Raw genomic sequence first — 23367 nt, forward strand, 5'->3', positions numbered from 1 at the left:
TTCAGTTTCCACTGCTGCGTTCAGTTCACAGGGAGCTGAAGTCGGGCTGTGCTTTGTAAATGTGACTGTTTGTGCAGTCTTTACTGTTCCTAATTTGCCTTCAAAGGCTACTTCCTGAAATTCAGATTAAAGGTTACTTAGTGAAGTTCTACGTTTTTTCTGCTGTTTTGTACCTGTAATTCTTAAAATGCTATGTCACTCCAGTTTCATACACTATAACCAATATAGGCCTAAGAAAGTTCTCTGCATTGTCTACAACTAATGGTGACTTGGTAATGGTTCCTACTTCCACTTTTGACGAATCAATAATGTCTATGTTTGTACCATTGTAATTCTTAAGCACCTTGTCTGAGGCTTTGATTATTAACAAATGTTTGCTTTTGACAACTCATTTACGAAACAACTGTAACTTTTCCAGTTTATCTGTATGCATTTGTATGGGTCCACCAATTTTATCTGACCCACAAGTCATTCCTTAGCATCTTTGTTTACTGAATTTATGTGAAATGCATATTTGGGTTCTGCTTCCATTGCATTGTGTGAATTTTCTTCATGTTTGCTCCAGCCCATATATAAATGCATGGCTCCATTGATATGTTTAGTGGTCTTTCTATTAGAAAACCTACATTGATTTCAAAATGACCACGTTTGTTGCAGATCTACACTCACTGCCCATTTTGGGGCTTCTGTGTACCTGTGTGACTGATATTTCTTTACACTCAGATACTTAGGTACACCAGGACTAGGTTTACTTGTCTGACGAGTATGCCCACTCTTTGCATACTGATAACTTTTGTTTATTTGCTACTTGACTTACCTGGCTATTGGTGAGGCTTGCCTGCTGACACATTTGATTGAAAATGATCCACTTCTAGGGCCCTTGCTATTTTCTGAACCCTTTGCAAGGTAAGACTTTTCTTTGCAGCACTTTTCTTCTCAGGCCTTCTGTGAGTTTGCTGCCTTATTCCTGTACTGCTAGCTACTCCATATGGTAGTCTTTTTGGGAATGGCTCTTCATCCATGAAGAGCCATTGAAATGGCTGTCTGAGAGCACCTTGGAAAATAAAGTCAATATTTCTCTTGTAGATTAGGCAATGGATGTTGAGGTAATTGCAGTTGTGGACACAAGAAACAAACCACTTTCCTTTCTCCCAAAACAGAACATTTTGAATCTCAAAATTCTTCATCTGTAATTTGACCTTCCCACTTTGCTCTGTCCCGAAATTTAGCAAATGTATAGTCAAACCATTTCAGTCTCTCCAGTCTGTTTCAGTGGCCACATCTCCTTTCTAGTGAATAATAGGCAGTGTTAGTAGTATTTGCCCATTGTACTTTTGGGATGCCTCTTCACAAGCTATATTTACTTCATCCAGCTCATGATGCTGTTTTCCTAATACCCTCTATGCATCTGCCACCCATTCAAGTCATCCACATGGGTGCCATAAGCGTTCGACCTCTTCTTAAGAACTTCTCTTCTATCACAGCATTGTGCAGGATCTTCCTTTTGGTCCCTTTTGTTCCTAATTAATTCTGGCATACTGAAAGAGCATGTTTTGCAGATTATAGCATCTTTTGTGACACTTTCATAGATGCACAGTGCTGATGTAACCCCCAAACACACATATTCAATATCCACATTGCCAATACAATAAGCATCACAGGACATTTGCAGGGTTCACCATGTGTGGTGATAGTGTTTTGTCTAATGTGTGGTGTGAGGTGAAGGGAGAGGACAATGATTGCATAGGCTATACTAGGCTAGGTACGGTTCAATGAGTAGACGAGTTCTTTCCTTAGTTTACTAATCCAACCTAATAATGTAAATAAGCAGAATACTTTCCCATAAATAAAGAAAATATAAAGCTGGGACTTGAAGTTGATAAGTCAAATTGAGGGTTACAAAGTAAAGATAAAGGAAGAGAGACCCAAGGCTCCAGTAATACAGGATGGCACTACAAAAGACTGATTAAGGAGGTTTATTCTCGGCTGGTAGCCACAGCCATGTTTTGTGATTTTCCCGTTTCTTCTACAGGGATCTGTAAATATGCCCTCTGTAAGTCTACCTTACTAAATACAGTCTTACCCTTAAGTGACATTGTTAGGCTATGTAAATGGGGAATAGGTTACTTATCATCTATAGTAACATTATTGAGCCCTCTTTAATCTTTGCAAGGTCTCCATGAACGGGCTCCTTTTTAAACATGAGGTGAAGAGATGTCCAAGGAGACTTGGAATGGCGAATAATATCTGCATTAAGTATGAACTGAAATTCATCTTTGGCAGCTTTTAGTTTCTCACCAGTCAAAGGTCTAGTTCTAAAGTGCATGGGTGCAAAATCACCTGTATCTATATAATGGTAAATAGAGTTACTATCATGCTTAGCTATTGACAACTGCAATGGTGAAGCAAGTACTGGGAATTTGGAAAGTAGGTCATCAGCTCTGGGGTCTATTCCGTCATAAGTAATAGAGTAGGAAAAAAATGAAGAATTAGACGTTTCTAGAGGAATTTGGCACTTGGTATGAGGATCATTTAGGATGTGTTTCTTACAATCAGCAATTAAGTTTTTAGCAGCGAGAAAGTCTGTACCAAGAATAGGGCATATAACATCAGCTACGATGAATGACCAGGGAAAGGAACGTCTTATACATTGTATCCCAAGGTCAACATCGACTTCACATAACAACGTATAGCTGTTTCTGATGTATTAGTATGAGTTACTGCCATAGGTCTGAGGAATTGGTATAAGTTAGAGCTGTAAGGCAATATGGATAGGGAAGAACCTGTATCGATGAGGAATTCATAGGAACTGCAACAGATTTTGGCCTTTATTTTAAGTGGCAAAATTTGACGGTTACCACGGATACGGATTGCGCATCAGATTCTAGTTTCCTGATCGGCTCGAATTGTTTGGAACAGGATAAGATGAGCGTGAAGAAGGGCAAGAATCTGGCAAAATATTGGATGAAGTATGAGCAAGTGTGCACCATCTTTTACAGGACTTTGCTTTGTTTCCATTATATAAATGGTATCTACAAACTTGGGGACGTTGACTGTCATGAAGTGCACGAACGCTTTTATTTAAGAATTCTGCTCTGTTATAGATATTCTCTTGACCTGTGGAGCTTGAGCCTCTATTAGTATCACCATAATTTCTATTTGACTGAGAATTGTTCAGTGATCTAGATCCATGGTAATTACCTTGTCTATCTTCGACTAGGGATACATTTGCATTACTAGGGTTAGATGTACCACAAGCTAAAAACGTATCTGCTACTCTAGCAAGTTCCTCAAGTGAAACAGTATCATCATATGCTACTAAAGTTGGCCTAATGTCATCTGGAAGTGCCTTAAAAATTTTACCCTTACAAACTGATTATCTACACTTAGCTGGGTAGCCATCCTGCGCAATTCTCTCAAGAACACTAAAGGTGTCCCACAGATTATGTTATTTTGGTTCACAAGAGAGTCAAATAACTCTAGTTTTGACTTTGTAAAGAGTGACATTAGTTCATCTTTTAACTTTCCGTAGTCCTTAGTGTTTACATCATCAGTTAACTGGTTCAAGTTTCTACTGGGTAAACTTGACGAGGCAAGGTGAAATTTAGTGCTGGAGACGGTAATATTTGCTAACTTGAATTGGCTTTCAGTGACTGAGAACCAACGACTAACCGATAGTTCGTTGAATTCAGGGGGCTTTACACTTACTACTGATGCTCGCAAAACTCTGGTGGCGGTTACTTCAGGCACGTTGGTATAGAAAGGGTGTATCCTGGTGTTAGCCTACGACTTAGCCTACTGCAGATTACTTCGGGTCACACTTTACTCTGGCTTCAGGTCACTCCGGGAGGTCACCAGATGCGGGGACAGTGGTTTATCTAATGCGCGATGCGAGGTGAGGGGAGAGGATGATGATTGTGTAGGCTATGCTAGGCTAGGTGGGGTTCAATGATATCTCGGTGTTTTCATTCTACAATGTATATATGAAGGCTTGAGAGATAAGATTCGTGGTGCTTAGAACATTGTTTATTCTTTTTCTGAGTAGTGTTTACATACAAACAGTAACAGTGCTAGCATAGAGAAACAGTACACACACAGCTAGCGTACAATTATATGACACCCCTCCCTTTATCAAATGCATAATCATGGCAATAAGTGTGTACATAAACTTTGCATGCAACTTTGACTAACCTTTAACATCATCAATAAACCAACTTATTTTCAAGGCATTTCAGTATCATGCTAAACATGGAAAACGGACCAAACGTTTATGCAACACTCTTCAATTAATCTACAAGCCTTCTTAACATTACATGTTGATTTACAAGTTGCAAAAGTGTCTTCAACAGGAACTTTTTTTTTCGAATGTAAAACATTTGTTTCATTTTCAAAAGTAACCATACGAATCTTAGTGCTAATGTCGTTTGAACATTCTTTAACAGGCTGAAATTCAGATGCATTATCATCACAAAATGAATCTTTACTGAAACATAATTTAGTACTACCATCTGGACTGACTTCTTTAATGAAACGTCTATTTCTCCTGACTTTACTACCATTTGATAATTCTAAGATGTAGGTTCAACACATTTTTCTGTAATTGTTGCTGGTGCCCAAGACTGATTATCAGTTTTCTGTACTACAACTTTCATACCTGGAAACAGTTCTGGAAGTTCATTACTTACATGTTGGTTATAAGAGTGGGCAATTTGATGACTCTTATTTACAAAAGATTCTCTATCTTCAAACATACAGTACATAACTTATAATCATTTTTTTATCCCAAATTAGAAAGTATTCTTCTCCCAAACAACAATTCAGCAGGACTGGGTATCTTGTTATCAATAGGTGTACTACGTAGGCACAACAAAGCCATCTGGGGGTCATTACCAGACTGCTTTGTTTTTAAAGCACTGATTTTAGAACTCCAACTATTCTTTCAGCAAAACCATTGCTTCGTGGGTAATGTGGACTGCTTGTTATATGTTCAAATTCCCAAGTCATTGCAAAATTTCTAAATTCAGCAGCACTGAATTGTGGCCCTTTATCAATATACAGGCGCTTTCGTATCCCATATCATTACAAAACTTAATGACCTCATTACAAGATGTAGATTTTAATCCACAAACAAAAGGCATCTTACTGTAGTGATCAACTAACAGTATATATATGAGTGTCCATCTAATTCAAATAGATCACTAGACAAAATTTCCCATGGTTGAGAAGGTAACTCATGTGAAAGCATAGGTTCCTTCCTATTACTCTTGGAATTTTGTAAACATACAACACAGTCTTGAACATATTTCTCAATATCAGTCATCATGTTACACCAGTAAATACAATCATTAGCTCTAAACTGAGATTTTGTTACACCTAAATGACCTGCATGCACACGATCCAAGTATTCCTTTTTGAAATTTTCAGGGATAACTAATCTGTGTCCATGATATATTAAACCATTTTTAACTGACATAATCTTCAGTGTCCAATAGGAACGAATTAATTTTGGAACAGACTTGTGAGAGGTGCTAAAGAAAAAGCAGGGAGACAAGTACTGCTAGTTTATTATTGAAACATCCCGCTTATAAAGCGACGTGTGGATGTCTGCGTATATGCAGAGACCATGAGTACAAAAATTTTACATGTGACCTGAGGTCAAACCATTTCTCTGTAAAACAGGACAGGTACGTACAGAAAACATCACGATTAACAATAACTAGTTGGGCATAAAAATACTCTGTCATGCATACATAGTACAAGGGCAAATGAATAGATAATAAATAAACAATTCACAATACTGATAATAAGGTTGCGACCGTTCAATCTGAGGTCGCATGAGAAGGCACCATAGAAAACGGGATGCCTACCATAGAGAACCCGTTGAGAGGAGACTTTACAATATTCCCCCCCTCCCGATGTAGGTAATGTCTGATCACGGCAGGTATCTGCTGCGGTGGCGGAGGGGGCCCCAACTCCTCGATGCCAGCTGGGCGGCTGGTTGTCCTCCACGGTGTTCTGTGGATGGGTGTGTTGAGCTGTTCTGCTGCCGGGTCCTGGGACCTTCCGGAGGCGCCAACGAGGCCCTCTTGCTGATGGGGTGGGCTGGATGGGTGGGGCGCCACTTCCTGAGGGAGGCTTTGGGAAGTGCCCCCTACGTCCTCCTCCAGAAATGTGGGCTTGAGACAGTCAATTGAAACCCAGTCTTCCTCCCCTTGGACGGCTAGCTGGAATGCCTTCTTGTTCCACCCAAGCATGAGGGAAGGCCCCCTGCAGGGCCTGGTTAAGGGTGGGCGTACGGTATCGTCCCTAACGAAGACGTGGGTGGTGGAGGACAGACCGGGAGGCTTGAAGGGGAACGTCCTGTCGGTATACGTCCGCCAGCAGGGGGCGAACTTCTCAACCCTGTCGTGGAGCCTCTGCGATGATAAGTCGTTCCGCTCTCCTGTGATGAGTTCTCCCGGGACTACGAGAGTCTCCCCATAAACCTTTTCTGCTGCGTACGGATCGCCGTTGGCCCTGGGGGCAGTCCTCAACCCAAGGAGGACCCAGGGCAGCTGGTATTTTCAACTGTTGGAGGTGCAACGAGCCATGAGGGACGACTTTAGGGACCTGTGGAATCTTTTCACCATTCCATTGGCTGCGGGGTTGTAGGCAGTGGTGCTGTGGTGAGTGGTCCCCAGCAGGCGTGCCAGGGCGGTCCATAGCTCTGATGCGAAGGCAGGCCCCTGTCCATGGTTATATGATCCAGGACACCAAAGCGGCTGATCCAGCTGAAGAGGAGGGCCTCTGCGCATGCACTGGAGGTGGCTTCTTCCAGGGGATAGCTTTGGGCCACCTGGGGGAAGAGGACCCACAACGTCGACGTGGATGTGCCCGAAACGTCTCCCTGGCTGGGAAAACTGCTCACCCTGGATTTGGTGTACCGCCCTACTTTGCTGGCCTGGCACTAAATGCACTGTCTTACCCAGGCCGTCGCATCCTTCTCTATGCCATGCCAGATGAAATTCTCCGCCAGCAGCCTGGCCATCGTCCTTCCAGAGGGGTGGGACAGTCCATGGATCATGTCAAAGGCCAGCCGACGTTGGAAAGTTGCCACTAGTGGGCAGGGGTGCCCAGTGCTTATGTTGCTCAGCAGTGTCGGCCCTCCAGGGCCGAGGTGGACATCCTTTCACTTCAGCGACGTGATGGCAGTGCGGTAGGCTGGAGTCTCTGGGTCGGCGGCTTGTTCGTGAACGAGGTCCTCATAGTCGATCCCAAGCTGCACTGTGTCGATTTCGATCCTCAAAAGGGTGTCGGCTGCTGGGTTCTTCTTGCCGGGGAGGTACTTGATGGTGAAGGTGAACTCCGCGATGGCTGCGAGGTGCCACTGCTGCCTGGAGGACCATGCATCCCCCAATTTTGTGAAGGCGTGGACCAGCGGCTGGTGGTCCATCCAAACTGTGAAGGGTGTACCCTCCAGGAGGAACTTGAAGCGGCGTACCGCCTGGTACACCGCAAAGATTTCCCTGTTGAAGGTGCTGTAGTGGGACTCGGTGGGGCTGAGCTTCCTGCTGGAGAAGGCGATGGGCTGAGGAGCTCCGTTGACAACCTGTTCCAGGACGGCCCCACAGGTGACGTTGCTGGCGTCTGTTGTTAGCTGGAGGACAGCGCTAGTGTCTTAGTGGGCCAAAACTGTTTCCTTGGTGAGGGCGGCCTTCGTCAGGGCGAAGGTCCGCTGCTGGTCGGGGCCCCACACTAAGGTCTTCGGACGGCCCTTGAGGATATCCATCAGGGGGGCCATGGTGTGCGTGATCCCCTGGATGAACCTCCTGTAGTAGTTGACCATCCAGAGGAATTCTTGTATGGCGTTGACAGAGGTAGGGGTGGGGAGCCTGACGGCGGCCTCAACTTTTGATGCAACTGGGCGGACACCTCCTGGGGATATTTCATGGCTCAGGAATTCCACCTTATCGATGGCAAAGGTGCACTTGTTGAACCTGGCTATGAGGCCACTCTCCTGCAGGCTCTGCAGGACCTTACAGATGTGCCGAAGGTATTCCTTGTGGGTCCTGGAAAAAATTAGGATATCATCGACGTAGCAGGCGCAGAAGTTCAGGTCCCCCAGGATGCTGTCCATCAGTCTCTGAAAGGTTGCCCCTGCTTTCCTCAGGCTGAAGGTGGAGAGCGCGAAGATATAGGACCCAAAGGGCGTGATGATGGTGGTTTTGGGGATGTCTTCTGGAGCTACTGGTACCTGGAAATATGATTTTAAAAGATCTAGTTTTGAAAATATTTTGGCCCCGTGGAAGGAGGCCGTCAGGTCTTGCATGTTTGATAGAGGGTAGTGGTCAGGTTCTGTAGCGAGGTTGAGCCGCCTGTAGTCGCCACAGGGTCTCCAGGAGCCGTCTGTTTTCTGCACCATGTGAAGGAGGGAGGCTCATGGCCTGGGGGCCTTCCTGCATATGCCCATATGCTCCATCTTGGCAAAGGCCTTCTTGGCCCTCTGAAGGCGCTGTGGGGGAAGCCTCTGGAACTTTGCATGCATCGGGGGTCCTCGTGTCTTGATGTGATGATGTATCCCGTTTTTGGCAGGGGCCTCGGGCACCTGACGAAGCTCGAGTTTGAATACCTACGGGAATTCCTTCAGGAGGGAGGCGTATTGGTGGGGAGCGACGGAACAGATTGTGGGCACTCTGGGGCCCGGCGACAGGGCAGGGACTGGCAGGACTTGGTGTCCAGCAGGTGTTGCGGCCGACGTCGACAACCAGTCCGAGGTGGGCAAGGAAGTCCGCACACAGGAGTGGGGTCCCAACATCCGCGACGATGAAGTTCCACTTGTATGTCCGGCTCAGGATCGGGACCGACAGGAGCCTAGTGCCATAGGAGAGGATGGGGGATCCGTTAGCGTCTGTCAGGGATGCAACCAGGTCCGGTGGGCACCTACGGTCCTCTCTGGAAGGCGGGAACACTGATTGCCTGGCCCCAGTGTTGATCAGCGACATCCTGCCGGAGATAGTGTCGCTGACGTAGAAGCCTACTGGTGTAGGGCAACTGGGTGTTTTGGATGCTGCTGCCATGGCAGCCTGTGAGGGTGACTGCCGCCTCCCCCATTTTTTGGATGGGTGAAAAGGCAGGGGGCTTCGCAATTCTGGGCAGCTTTACCAAATCTCTGGTGGTAGTAGTAAAGCCCCGGCCTTTCCTTCTTCTGGTGGTGGGGTGGCCGCCTCCTGTCGACGAAGTTGATGCACTCTGTGGTGGGGTCCTCCGGCTGGAGTCAGTTGATGGGGTGTGCGGGCGTGGACGCCCGCTTCACCGCCCTCGTGGAGTCCATCAACTGCTGTGCCACCCTTATCAGGTCCTCGACTGGCAGGGTGTATGGCTCCGTGATCTGCCCATGGACCTTTGGGAGCAGCTGCCGCAGGAGGATCTCCCTCGACAGGCTAATCTCTTTGTTCCTGCCGCTGCTGTCAGTCTCGGGGAGGAGGAGGAGGTCCTGGAGGGCATGCCACGTTTCCAAGAGGTTTGTGTCCTGCCGGGGGTTGATGGCGAGGTCGAGGGCACGGGCAGCCCTCTTGGAGACCGGCAGGGAGCAGGTCTCGATGAGAGTAACTTTTAATTCCTGGAAGGTGGCAGGGCTCGTCGTTGACGTCACCCATGGGGCGACCTTCTTGTATATCTCCTTCGGTAGGGCATTGATGGCGATGTCCGCCTTCAACACTTCGTCAGTCAGGCCTGCCACCCTGAATTGCCCCTCGACCCTGTAGAGCCAGGACGCTGGGTTCTGATGGGAGAATGGCAGCAGCTTTATGCTGAGGGTTGCCCTCGGTTGGTCCGTCAGGAGGGGCATTACACGGGGAGTGGGCACCAGCGAGGAGGAGTGCGTGGGTTTCAGCGTGGAGGAGGGGACGAGAGGGGGTTGCGTGAGGGAGACATCTGCCTGCGAGAAGTTCACAGTAATTTGTATGTGGTTGGGAATGTCTATATCCATGCTCATTTCACACTCTCACTTGGATTGTGAGGGAACACTAACGTCAATACATGCTTGGGAGCGTGCCATGTGGGTCCGCTAATGGCGCCGGTGATTTGCCGACGAGGATCGGTAAAGCCTGAATGCTTTGTTAGAGCACCGTAGTTAGTCCGTTAGAGGTGTGGATTGGTTCATCGGGCCAAGACTAAGTCTCCGTTTGGGTCCGTTAATGGCTCCAGGATCCACTCCGGGGGTCACCACTGTGAGAGGTGCTAAAGAGAGAGCAGGAAGACAAGTACTGGTAGTTTATTATTGAAGCGACCCACTTATAAAGCGGCGTGCGGACGTCTGCATATACACGGAGACCGTGAGTACAAAAAGTTTTACATGTGACCTGAGGTCAAACTATTTCTCTGCAAAACAGGACAATTACATACAGAAAACATCATGATTAACAATAACTGGTTGTACATAAAAATACTCTGTCATGCATACATAGTACAAGGGCAAATGAATAGATAATAAATAAACAATTCACAATAATGATAATAAGATTGCGACCGTTCGATCTTAGGTTGCATGTGAAGGCACCGTAGAAAACGGGATGTCTACCACAGAGAACCTGTTGAGCGGAGACTTTACAGACTTAGCCTGGGCATACCAACCATTTATGATTTGTTCACATAAAACAGATAATACAGCATCTTGCTGACTTGCCAATCTCAAATTATTTAACTGACCAACTGAAATTTGAACTATGTGAATTGTTTGCTCTAGTTCTATACTAGGACCAGTAATTGGTTGTACACGAGATAAGTAATCAGCATATATCATTTCAGTACCTTTGCGGTACATAATACTTACATCATATGGCTGAATCGTTAACAGCATTCTTTGTAACCTTGAAGGAGCTAAACTTAATGGCTTCAAAATAATATTCTCAAGGGGTTTATGGTCATTATAAACATTTACTGATTTACCATAAACAAATGTATGAAATTTTTCTAATCCAAAAACAACAGCTAACAATTCCCTTTCTATATTAGCATATCTAGACTCAGTAAGAGGTAATGCTTAAGATGCAAAAGCTATTAATAATAATAATAATAATAATAATAATAATAACCTTTATTTTGGCTCAGAGCCATATACATGGAATACAGAAATACAATACACACATTCTAGATACATAAAGTAACATGACAAAAATAATTATCGGCAGTATCCACACAGTTGCTGAAGAAGTAGAAAAAAAAGAGAATTCGTAATAATGATAATGACAGTAATTATATGGAGAATAATAGAAAAAAATTGAAATGATAACAATAAAAAATACAGATTGCAGACGATTAATTTCCATCTTGGGACCTTAGGTGGTTACAGAAGTCAGGTCCAGAAGGCTAATACGAATATTGAAAATTGCAGAACTCTACACTGATATTGAACTCAGTAATAACATGAAGTTAGAATACCAAAAATAACAAGGAACGTAGAAATATAATAATAATAATAATAATAGGTTCTATTGAATATTATTGCTGCTTCAGCTGCATTTATTTTGTAGAAGACTTTTTCTATTTTCCTTATTGCAGACTTCTCTTCAGTGGAGGTGCGTGCTAACAGCTCGCCTATATCTGTCATTTCATGGGGGAAAAGTAAAAATCTGGATTCTGCTTCTTTATATATTCTATACAGTTGGTTCTATACAATTGTTGCCGCGACGCGTTTCGACAGACTCTTCTGTCATTCTCCAGCGGGAGCTAGTAGAGGACTGGCAGATTGCATAGGTCCTTTTGAATTTATACACGGGCTTCAGCGGGGGGTCATGGATGGCGAATTCTGATTGGTTGCAGTCAGCGAACTTCAAGCCAAATTTCTGCGGCAAAGCTCGATCCTGACAGATCTTCGCAACCTGGGAATGTCATTCATTCCAGCGTTCCCATTGGCCTGCCGTTGCGTGATGTCATGCCGGCTGACATCATCGGTAGTTTGGCTGCTATTGGGCTGCGGATGAATGATGTCATTATCTACTCTTTCTGTCGTAGTCGGGGGATTGTCTCGAAGGGCGCCTCGCTCATCAGGGGCATCTCCATTCTCAGGGTTGTCGTTTTCAGGTATTCGTTGGATTTGGCGGGTGTTCTGCATTATTCTTCTTAAATTCGTGGGTAGGAGCGATGCTTCCTGCGTCGTATTCATTGTTGGTTTTCTCTCGGCAATGAGGAGCGCCTCTAGCAGGCGCAGACGTCGAGGGTCGGCGGCTCTCCCGATTATACTTATATTTTGTATAATACTGTCGCAGGAGATGGAAATATTGTGAGTAGCACGGGCGTGGTTCATGATGGCACCCTCCTGGGCGTGGCAGGAGATCCGTTTAGACAGACGCATTGTGGTCATTCCAATATAAGCGCCGGGGCATCCTCGGACAGGACATACAAATTGGTAGACCACGTTCTTCTGCTTGAGGGTTCTCTTGCTGGCGGAGAGGGGTTATTTTTCACCACCAGATCACGGTGTGCGGCGGTTCTTATAATAAATTATAAGATTTATTCTCTTACTGTCTTCGGTCGGGGTGACGTTTTCCATGACGATTTTCTTCATGGAGTTCTCGTCCTCACGGTACTGGGGATGCATCCGGGCCTTATAATAGATCTTTATGTCATCTTGGGGGGCAGGTTGTGTGTTCTCACCGTTGTACCATTTTTCCAGGCCAGTTCGAATTTCTTTGTTGATGAGTTTGTTGGTGAAACAATGGTCATATTTGAGAAATGTAGCAGCATCTACCTTCCAAGACTGTCATCAGTGTTGCTGGTCTTAACAGCTACTCATGTATTGTATCTGCAGTAAGAATCAGTGAAACTAATTTGAAAACTTTCATCTCTCTTGAAATTACTACTCAGTTCACCCTTACTATTTTTTCTTCTTTTTGTCTAAGGCATCTGTGGACTATTGTTTCTTCTTTTTGTCTAAGGCATCTGTGGACTATTTTTTCTTCTTTTTGTCTAAGGCATCTGTGGACTATTTTTCTTCTTTTTGTCTAAGGCATCTGTGGACTATTTTTTCTTCTTTTTGTCTAAGGCATCTGTGGACTATTTTTCTTCTTTTGTCTAAGGCATCTGTGGACTATTTTTCTTCTTTTGTCTAAGGCATCTGTGGACTATTTTTTCTTCTTTTTGTCTAAGGCATCTGTGGATAATATGGTGTTATGTATAACTGGATCACATATAATTAAGCATTTACTGTATAATGTACCCTTCCTGCTGTTACCCCACAAAATTCTTATGCTGGTGTCTTGCATTTTCTATTCTATTTGTTAATAAGGAATGTTCATAAGTAATACTGTAATGTTAAGCTAAGAAGGTTTACAGATCTGAGATGGAGGGAGTCAATATTAACCCTTAATCTGTTGTTGCACTGTTGCCTCAGGAATGTTTTGATGCTGTTTCTGGACAACATTCTGTTAGATTGTATTAATATTTAGATAGTACTGTCAAATACACACCTTATTAATTGGCTTGAGACCTTTATAGGAACCTGAATTAAATTTATTTTGCTTCAGTTCTGGCATTATGTTTCCTAACTGTGTGTTGCATTCTTTGATTTCAGATTCTCCCTCAGAAGAACCTTCCTTCCTTCATCAGTTTTGAGCAGCATCAAGATTTTGGGAATGCTTATGTGCTTGATGGTACTACATGCAACATTACCAATAGCAGCTCTAAAAGTGTAACAGACAACAGGGAATTATTGTACTCCTACTTTACAAGTTACAGCAACAAATAAAATCTGTTCTGAGAATTAGATTCATACATCAGCAATAAAATCTGGTTGTAGTCCTTCAAGATATATTACTTAATTTATAACAGATTTACTGGAAAACCATTTGTAAACAGTTTTGTGTTAAGAGTTGTCAGTTGAACACATTGTCATTACAGAACAGGGTCATGTATCATTTTTGCAAGTCATTATGTATTCACTGAAAATATAAAGAGGTTGATGTATTTTATTGTGATTCGGTTTTTGTGAAGAGGTGTTTAAAGCACTAATACAGTAATATCAACCTGTAGCTTATTGGGAAAAAGATATTGTGAACATTGAAGTACAAAAGGCTAAAATGAATCCAGAACATTCTTTAGAATTACCTTTGAAAAGTGAAACTGAAGGTGCATTATCACTACCTTCTATAAATCATGAAAACAGCAACATGGCTGCCTTTAGTGAAACCAGTGATGGTGACTTTTGGTCTCTGGATCCATTGATGGACATCAAAATAGAGCCAGAGGTATTCTGTGAGTCTAATGAAGGTGATGAATATTCATATAAAAGGAATCCAGCACAGATTGAAAAAGGTTCACCAAGTGTAGCATATTGGGGAAAAAATGTTTTGAATGTTGAAGGACACATGCCAAGAACAAATCCAGGACATTCTTTAGAAATGCCTTTGAAAAGTGAAACAGAAGGTGCATTATCGCATCCTTCCATAAATCAAGAAAACAGCAACATGGCTGCCTTTAGTGAAACCAGTGATGGTAAGTTTATGTCTGTGGATCCACTGATGGACATCAAAATAGAGCCAGAGGTATTCTGTGAGTCTAATGAAGATGAATATTCATATGAAATGAATTCAGTAGTGAATGAAAAAGATCCAATAACTTGCAAAAAGGAAGTAAAACTAGGAAGAAGGAATAGTCAGAATGGAGAGAAGCCTTTCAGATCCACTGACTGTGAGAAAGCATTTTACAAGAAAATTAATCTGACAAGTCATATCACAAATCCTACCAGAGAGAAAACATTGATATGCAATGAGTGTGGGAAAGCATTTTCCCAGAAAAGACATCTTTCAGTTCATATGAGAATACATACTGGAGAGAAGCCATTCATGTGCAATGAATGTGGAAAAGCATTTTCCCAGAAACCACATCTTACAGCTCATATGAGAATACATACTGGAGAGAAGCCATTCATGTGCAAGGAATGTGGAAAAGCATTTTTCCAGAAAAAACATCTTTCAGATCATATGAGAATCCATACTGGAGAGAAGCCATTCATGTGCAAGTATCGTGGCAAAGCATTTTCCTTGAAACCAAATCTTACAGTTCATATGAGATTGCATACTGGAGAGAAGCCATTCATGTGCAAGGAATGCGGAAAAGCATTTTCCCAGAAACCATATCTTAGAGTTCATATGAGAAGTCATACTGGAGAGAAGCCATTTATGTGCAAGGAATGTGGAAAAGCATTTTCCCAGAAAGCAAATCTTACAGTTCATATGAGAGCCCATACTGGAGAGAAGCCATTCATGTGCAATGAATGTGGGAAAGCATTTTCCAGGAAACCACATCTTACAACTCATATGAGAATACATACTGGAGAGAAGACATTCATGTGCAAGGAATGTGGAAAAGCATTTTCCTTGAAACATAATCTTACAGATCATATGAAAATACATACTGGAGAGAAGCCATTTGTGTGCAAAGAATGTGGGAAAGCATTTTCCCATAAACCACATCTTACAAGTCATATGAGAATGCATACAGGAGAGAAGCCATTCATGTGTAAGGAATGTGGGAAAGCATTTTCCCAGAAACCACATCTTACAGGTCATATGAGAATGCATACAGGAGAGAAGCCATTCATGTGCAGGGAATGTGGGAAAGCATTTAACCAGAAACCAAATCTTACACGTCATATGAGAATTCATACTTGAAAGAATGTGGGAAAGCACAATCCAGGAAACATCTTATAATTTATATGAGAATTCTTACTGGAAAGTAGTCATTTACAGTAAACTCTGAATTATCTACCATAACATATCCAAGGCTCTTGTGGAGATTGGAAATTTGAGGTTATGGTAAAATAACACTTTATGGATGTAAAATGTCAATTATGGGGAATAAATGTATAAAATATTTAACATTGAATTCTCTCTCTCTCTCTCTCTCTCTCTCTCTCTCAACTCAAAACATCTCTCTCTCAAACTCTTTCCTGATCACATTGCCAGAACTGTTTACATGGGCCAAACTTGAAAATTTCTTTTTTTGTTAAGAATAACCCTTGGGAAGAAAGAAATGTGCAAATGCACACCATTATGATGTATACATGTATGTAAATGCACGTGTATTCACATACATGTATGTCAACACATGCTTATTTGATATTGAAAGTAGCCACTATTTTGTACTGCACTTTGTTACTCCCACATTAAAAATCTAATAAACATTTCATTATGTTATTTATTTGGTGTGGCATAAAAAACATTCTCCTTCCAAAGCATCTGAAGCTACTAGAGCTTAGGCTATCTTATATTATTGGTTGAAACCACTTTTAAATCTGTATTGCACGATATTTACTGAAAACACTGATTGATGCAATGATATTAATTACTGTCCATTAAAGAATATTTACTTTATCACGTATTATACATTGAGTTCTTACTATGAATGTGAGCAATTTATGGAAACAAGGTGACACAGGCCGAGTTCTCTAAGGTATGGAAATTAATCCTTGAGTGCTGGCAAAAGTGAGAGAGATGCAAAACTGCAATTGGCATTACCTTTGCAGGCTAAAAAGAAAGATTACACTTCACGTTTGCCTGAACCGATAACAAGAGCTTTTAAACCTGCAGAGTGGAAGAGAAGACTTACAGGTATCATGTGCAGTAGTTTTAAGTGGTTACAACTGAATGAGCAGCAAACAAGATCTAAATGCAATGCCTAATCATTTTGTTGTGTCTTTGACTTATATGGGTATGAAGCTAACTGTTTTCCCAATGCATTCTAATTTAATGGTTGGGACTGAATGAAAAGTGGCCAAGAACTAAAGCAATACTTATTCTTTGTTTGTGTTGTATGGACAGGCAATACCTTTAAGTACTTTACTATGCAATTAAATTTACATTGTACAAAGTTAATTTGATTTGTTGATTACATGTAAATGACTCAATTTTTCATTTTTGTAATTTCTTTAATGTTAAGTACTGTATTTATTGCCAATTATCATTTTTTATCATTTTATCTTGTGTACCTAGATTATGTGTATTGTCTTTTTAATCTCATGTATCCAGATTGTATGAGTTGAAATAAATGCCAGTGTTATTATTATTATTATTATTGTTAGCTGCATTTATTTTGTATTTTCTATTTTCCTTATTGCGGACTTCTCTTCAGTGGAGGTGCGTGCTAACACTGTATATCAAAATCTGGAATTCTTTATAAATTCTGAATGTTAACAATATACAATTGTTGCCCAATGCAGAGTTTCTGTCTTCTCAGCAGGTTAATCCTTCTGAATTTATACACGGGCTTCAGCGGGGGTCATGGATGGCTGAATTGGTTGAGAAAGAGAATTTCTGAGATCAAAACTTCGCAACAATCATTCATTCCAGCGTTCCCTTTGCCGTTGCGTGATGTCAAGGCAATCATCGGTTTTGGCTGCTATTGGGCTGCGGATGAATGATGTCAATTTCTTTTGTCGTAGTCGGGGATTGTCTCGAAAAAAACATCTCCATTTTCAGGGTGTCGTTTTGATTTGGTGGGTGTTCTGCATTATTCTTCTTGTAAAGACGATGCCTCCTGATATATTCATTTGTACGTTTTTGCTAATGCTCCTCATTGCCGAGTAAGACCAACAATTACGACGCCAATTATCATTTTTGCAGAACACCCACCAAATCCAACGAATACCTGAAAACGACTAAAATGGAGATGCCTGAATGAGCGAGGCGCCTCTTTGACTAGATAATGACATCATTCATCCGCAGCCCAATAGCAGCCAAACTTACCGATGATGTCAGCTGAATGACATCACGTGGCAGGCCAATTGGAATGAATGACATTCCCAGGTTGTCTGTCAGGATCGAGCTTTGCAGAAATTTGGCTTGAAGTTCGCTGACTGCAACCAATCAGAATTACCATCCATGACCCCCGCTGAAGCCAGTTATAAATTCAGAAGGACCTAAAGCAATCTCAGTCCTTACTAGATTACTGCTGATGACAGAAGAGTTTCATCAATTGTATATAACTAACTTTAGAATTTATAAAGAAGCAGAATAGATTTTGACTTTTCCCCATGAAATGACATTTATAGGCATTGTTAGCATCCACTGAAGAGAAGTCCGATTAAGGAAAATAGAAAAAGTCTTCTACAAAATAAATGCAGCTGAAGCAGCAATAATATTCAATAGAACCTGTTTAAAAGAGGGTCTGCTTGTGTTATATTATTATTATTATTATTATTATTATTATTTATTATTATTATTATTATTATTATTAAGATCTGACTTAAGGCGTATTTGACTTACGTCACTGCCTCAGGAAAGGATCTCTGTTGTAACTCAGGGACTGCCTGTATTGCTTGTGTTTCTTATGTGTAGTATCGAATACTATTGGAATCGCCTCACAGCATGCGATAAGCTAACAGGCTCCTATGTTTTGTATCAAACCAATTGTATTTTTGTACATTTAGTTTTGTACACTCTCACCACAATGTTGGCCTATCAATAAACCCTACATTTTTGCAACTCACTCTTTTTTTACCATCTCAAGTAAATATTGAATTAGTAGTATCAGTATATGGTGTACTACTATTTACTTATAACAGCAGCCATTAAAGTGACCTTGTACTGAATAAAAACAAACGATTTTCCCATAACCTGAGAAATAATCACCTTCTTCAAGAGCTTTTCCTACAAAGGAATAAAACTGTACATTTTTCAAAACAGGAATTCTGTTGTCATCTAAAGGATGGACTCAAATTTGTGTTTTTCCTAACATACAAACCTGAAGTCCTGTACTCAGGGATTTAGCCTGCAGACTCGAGCTGGAACGGCTGTTAAGCTTTCAGAGACGGTCAGTAAAAACCGATGGTGGGGGGAGGGGGAAAGCCCTGCCCACTCGTCAGGGCCTAAGCATCACCCTTTCAGGCCCCGGTACTCGCATAAAAAAGGGGCCCCTCCTGCACTCTCCCTCTCCCCCTGGGAGCCTCACACACCACCTCTATCCCAGGCTTCACACAATTCAAATGTCCAGCCACAGGCTTCAGGGAAATATTAGGAATATATCAACTCAATTAGTTTGTATGAATTAATTGCAAGAGTAAGTGGAAGTACCCAAAATATAGTCGATCATCAGTTATTAAAATTGAAAAAAATAAATAATAGCATTGTTAGGGGAGCATGGCCCCCTTGAGCATCCTTTGTCCTTTGATTTTGTTTATTCTCTAGAAAGAAAAGTTGAAATAAAAAAGCTGCTGTCACAGGCCCTGGGAAAGTAGTACCCTCCCCCCTCCCCCCCGTGCTTAGACCCTGCCTCATCAGTCTGTACTCCACTTTGCCTTTTGGCCCAGTTACCAGAATGAGAGGTGGCTGAGGTGGGCCGTAAATGCAAAGACCTTCAGGTTTGTATTTTAGGAAAAACAGAAATTACTAAAAAATTGTTTTTTGTTACTACACAAACAGAAGCCTTTGTTCTCTACAAAGGAGACTTACCTATTGGTGGGGGGAGTCTGGGCAATTCTCTGAACCGACTGGTTGGTTCTGCCCAGCCGGGAATACCTTCCTGGTCTGGAAGAGCTGAGGAAGGAATCCCACACCTGTAGCTTGTTGGACATCTGGGATGTTGCAACTGCTAGACCTCTGGGTTTCTCCTCCTGTTACACCTTTCAAACCTCCTTTGTTACACCTTTCAAACCTTCCTTTGGCCTAAACTCTCTAATCCATTCATTCACCAGTGCAGGAGTAATATTCACCAGAATTTCAGACATTGTTGCAACAGCATAAACCTCTTAATCACCTGTATAGGACCTATAGCTTGCTCTACAAATTACAGGCAGATTTAGGAACAAGAGCCTGTGCTATCATGAGGCCAGATTAACCTGCAAATACAGTTGCTATACAGTGTTAGAAAGTTTTCACATTTTATCTATTGAAATAAGTGGCCAAAATATCTGCAGACACAGTAAGCAAAAATTGCAAAGTCAGGTAAGAGTGATGTGTACAAAGGCAGAGGTCTGTCTGTGTCCTTTAATGCTTCTAAGGACTTTAATTAACCAAGATTTCATATTATAACATATATACTGAACACTCATTCGTCTGCAAGACGGTTTATTAACCAAGACTAATTACCACAAAGGCTACGCAGTGATTGAGGGATGACTGTGTCGCACCAAAAAGGTTGGCAGACAAACACCAGTAGTGCGCAGCTGAGACACCTACCTCATCGAGCAATTGCATGAGCAGCGCCTTCGAATCAACAGCCTATCTTACACAAGAAGTCTGTGCCTCAGCAATGTCGAACAAAAAGAGCTAAGTGGAACAAATGCAATAATGCACAGGTGCAATGGCTCAACCATATTCTTTCTGCTCATAACTTCCTTGATAATCAAAAAAATAGAAAGCACAACGAGAGGCCTCAGGAATGAAGTTCTAAGGACAGTGGCACTATTATATGCAGACGATGGAGTAATCCCAGGACGTGACACCCTTGAAGAAATAACAAAAGCAATACAAACCCTTATGGAAATAGCAAGCGAATGTGGCCTCAATATAACAAAGACAAAGCAATATATTAATATTGGTATGGTATTGATGATGTAGAAGATATGCAGCACACAGAAGGAATAGAAATATTAAGAAGCAGAGAAGGTGCTACCTGGGTGTGACGACCAGCAGCATGAAAGACAAAAGAAGCTTCAGAGGACAGAAGACAAAAAGGACCAAATCAAACAAAGCTAAAAGAGACAAATGCAGTCATCAGCAAAGCTGCACTGAAGTGTTGAAAGGATCAGTGATGATGCCATCCTTCATGTAGCCGTGGAAGTCATGAAACTCCAAGACAAGAAAAGCATAAATGAACTGCAAAAGGTAGACAATCAAGTGTATGGGACAATCCTGAGAGCACCAAGATACACAGCAAGTTGTGTGGAAGGATCCGAAATAGGGGCCACTTCCTTCCTTCCTTCCTTCCTTCCTTCCTTCCTTCCTGGCACTCAAGATATGGGGAATAATAAACTATTCTATCTGAAACATACACTTGAGAATGGAGGAAATAGGCTCCTATATGATGTAATTACGGATCAAGAGGAAAATAAGAAAAACTGCTTGGATATTGCAAGTGAAAGAGCATCGGAAGGAATCAAACACAAATTGAGGTACGATTGAATCGCTCAAAGGTCAGCAGTTGAGCGAAATGGTAATAGCTGGGACAAAAAAGCATGGCAGAGAGAAGTGAATGACGAGACAACCTTAATGAAAAACCTGTAGGAAATATAAGGAAAACATAAGTACATACTGTATATACAGAGTGACATTAGCAATAGATGTAGATTTGTGCAGCAGCCATTTCATCCATCAGGAAAATAAAGAGGAACCGATAACTAATAAACTTCTGTTTGGAGGTCTGCCGAAAGATGAAACTGAGAAAAGGAAAGAACCTATAATAAAAGACTCATGTTGTGACAGAGAAAAAAGACAGACCAACACACACAAAGGAGGGATGAAATGAGGAAGGGCGGAGGAGGAGGAGGAGGAGGAGCTGTTCCAAAGAGAATCCCGCCTACTACTAATACAACTCCCACCATGTAAACAAAAGATCCGTTCAAAGTTGTGTATCTCAGAAATCAGTCGATTTCCACCGGAAATATTGACTGAATGATCGAATTGAAGGTCAGCCGAGGTAAGTCAGTGATTAAGGTTGAATCCGTGAGTTAAAAATTGGGTTGAATTTGAGTTTTCGAGTTAAATATGGTTGAATGAAGTGAGGAGGCATTCCAGTCTCGTGAAGGTAAACGTTACGTGGTCAGGTCTGTTTCAGCGTTAGTTAAGCGCTTTGAATCGTTAGTTCCGTTATTTAAATCGTATTAAAATGACGCTGACGGTAAACCGAGGTCAGTCGGTGATTGAAGTTGATTTTGAGAAAAGGAAATTGTGGAATTAGAGATTTCAAGTTACATGGCTAAGGTCAAATGAAGGTTGCAATGATCATTGTTGTTTTGAAGGTCTTATTGAAATCTCATTCCGTTATTGAAATCGTTGAAATTGAACCGTTATTGAAATCGTACTGAAATTGAACCGTTATTGAAATCGTACTGAAATTGAACCGTTAAAATCGCTGAAATCGTACTGGTCGACCGAAGGTCGACCGATGTCGGTGATTGACCTTGATTTTATGGGATTAAAACTGTTAAATTGGAGTTTTTGTATATATAAATGTGGATGGAATAAGGTTACCATTGCCAGCGCTATGTAAGCGTTATTTTCTCGATTTCATTTGTTATTTACGTTATTTAAAATGTTTTGGGTTTTAAGTTGCTGCCTAACTGTTGCTTTTGCCCTGGGAGTAGTGGTCATTTTGATGGTATAAAGCATAACCAGTCCCATGTAAGGCTAGGTTAGGCTACCTTTGTTTTATGGAACAGGTTTTATTTAAGTTTCTTAGTTTCAGTTTTCTTTCGTTAAGCAAATGGAAGCCTACCCAGGTCCCTTGGGGTAGGGGAGAGACAAAGCCAGCTTAGGTTAAGGAGATCGGCCGGTTTCCGACTTTTTTAATGACAGGTTGTTGATATATAGGGGGTTTGTTAAAGGATATTGTGTGGAACTTCTGGGGAAAAAATTTTTGTTCAGTGACCTTAGGTTTTGTGACGCCAGAGCATTTTTCGGCCAAAAATGGCCATTTTCAAAATACATCTCCTCCGTTGCTTTTTGGTTTTAAGGGATGAGATTTGAACCACGTATAAAACACATATGGACCTTCGATACAAAGCCGGGGATTTTTGATTTTTCAATTATTTTTCGAGATATGAATTTTTTTTTTTTTTTTTATGAAATTTTCCCGGAAAAATTACAGAAAAAAAAAATTGCCAAAAATCAGAAACTCAAAATATTAAAAATCCCCGGCTTTGTTTTAATCTACCATGTTTCCCCATGTTATATTTAAAATTTCATTTAGATTGGTCCAATACTAAGGGAGGAGATGCATTTTAAAGGCGAAAAACTTATGTTTTGAGAAACGGGCCTTCAAAGTTTTAGTTACATAAAAAAAGTAAAAGGGACTTCAAAGACTGTGTTACAATTAATTCTATGGTTTTAATTTTTATTTTTGGGTATTAATTAATGCAAAATGATTATAAATAAGAATATTAATTGATTATTTATGTGCCTAAGACACATTCTTATAAATTTTAGGTTCCTGGTCCCCCCCTGTCTGATCTTGCTGCAAGGTATTACTCTAGGGTATCATAGTTGCCTACACTTTTTATTAGTGTCTCAAATCCATCCCTTGCCAAATGGATCCTGGGAATTACTTTACATTCACAATTAGGGATTCGTGATTCAAGTAATTCATCAAGTCTTGCTTCACTTATTATGATCATTTTATTTTCAGGATCGTCTATAATATCAGCCTCCGAGCTACTGCTTTCTTTTTCTAAAATAT

The 23367-nt window shown here is 41.6% G+C and overlaps 1 protein-coding gene across 4 annotated transcripts in view; it reads left to right on the forward strand.

Annotated features, from left to right (window-relative positions):
- Positions 1-15839, forward strand: part of LOC136832019 (zinc finger protein 260-like) — a 178577-nt gene extending 162738 nt beyond the window's left edge. For 3 of the 4 annotated variants that reach the window (XM_067092506.1, XM_067092505.1, XM_067092508.1), the window contains one exon: positions 13550-15839. In XM_067092506.1, coding sequence (XP_066948607.1) covers positions 14055-15647 — 1593 coding nt within the window. In that variant the 5' untranslated portion in view covers positions 13550-14054 and the 3' untranslated portion in view covers positions 15648-15839. The remainder of the gene's footprint in view (positions 1-13549) is intronic. The other variant, XM_067092507.1, reaches the window with a different exon arrangement.
- Positions 15840-23367: the final 7528 nt, after the last annotated feature.

The sequence above is a fragment of the Macrobrachium rosenbergii genome, chromosome 49 (assembly GCF_040412425.1).
Source record: "Macrobrachium rosenbergii isolate ZJJX-2024 chromosome 49, ASM4041242v1, whole genome shotgun sequence".
In the NCBI taxonomy this organism is placed as follows: domain Eukaryota; kingdom Metazoa; phylum Arthropoda; class Malacostraca; order Decapoda; family Palaemonidae; genus Macrobrachium; species Macrobrachium rosenbergii.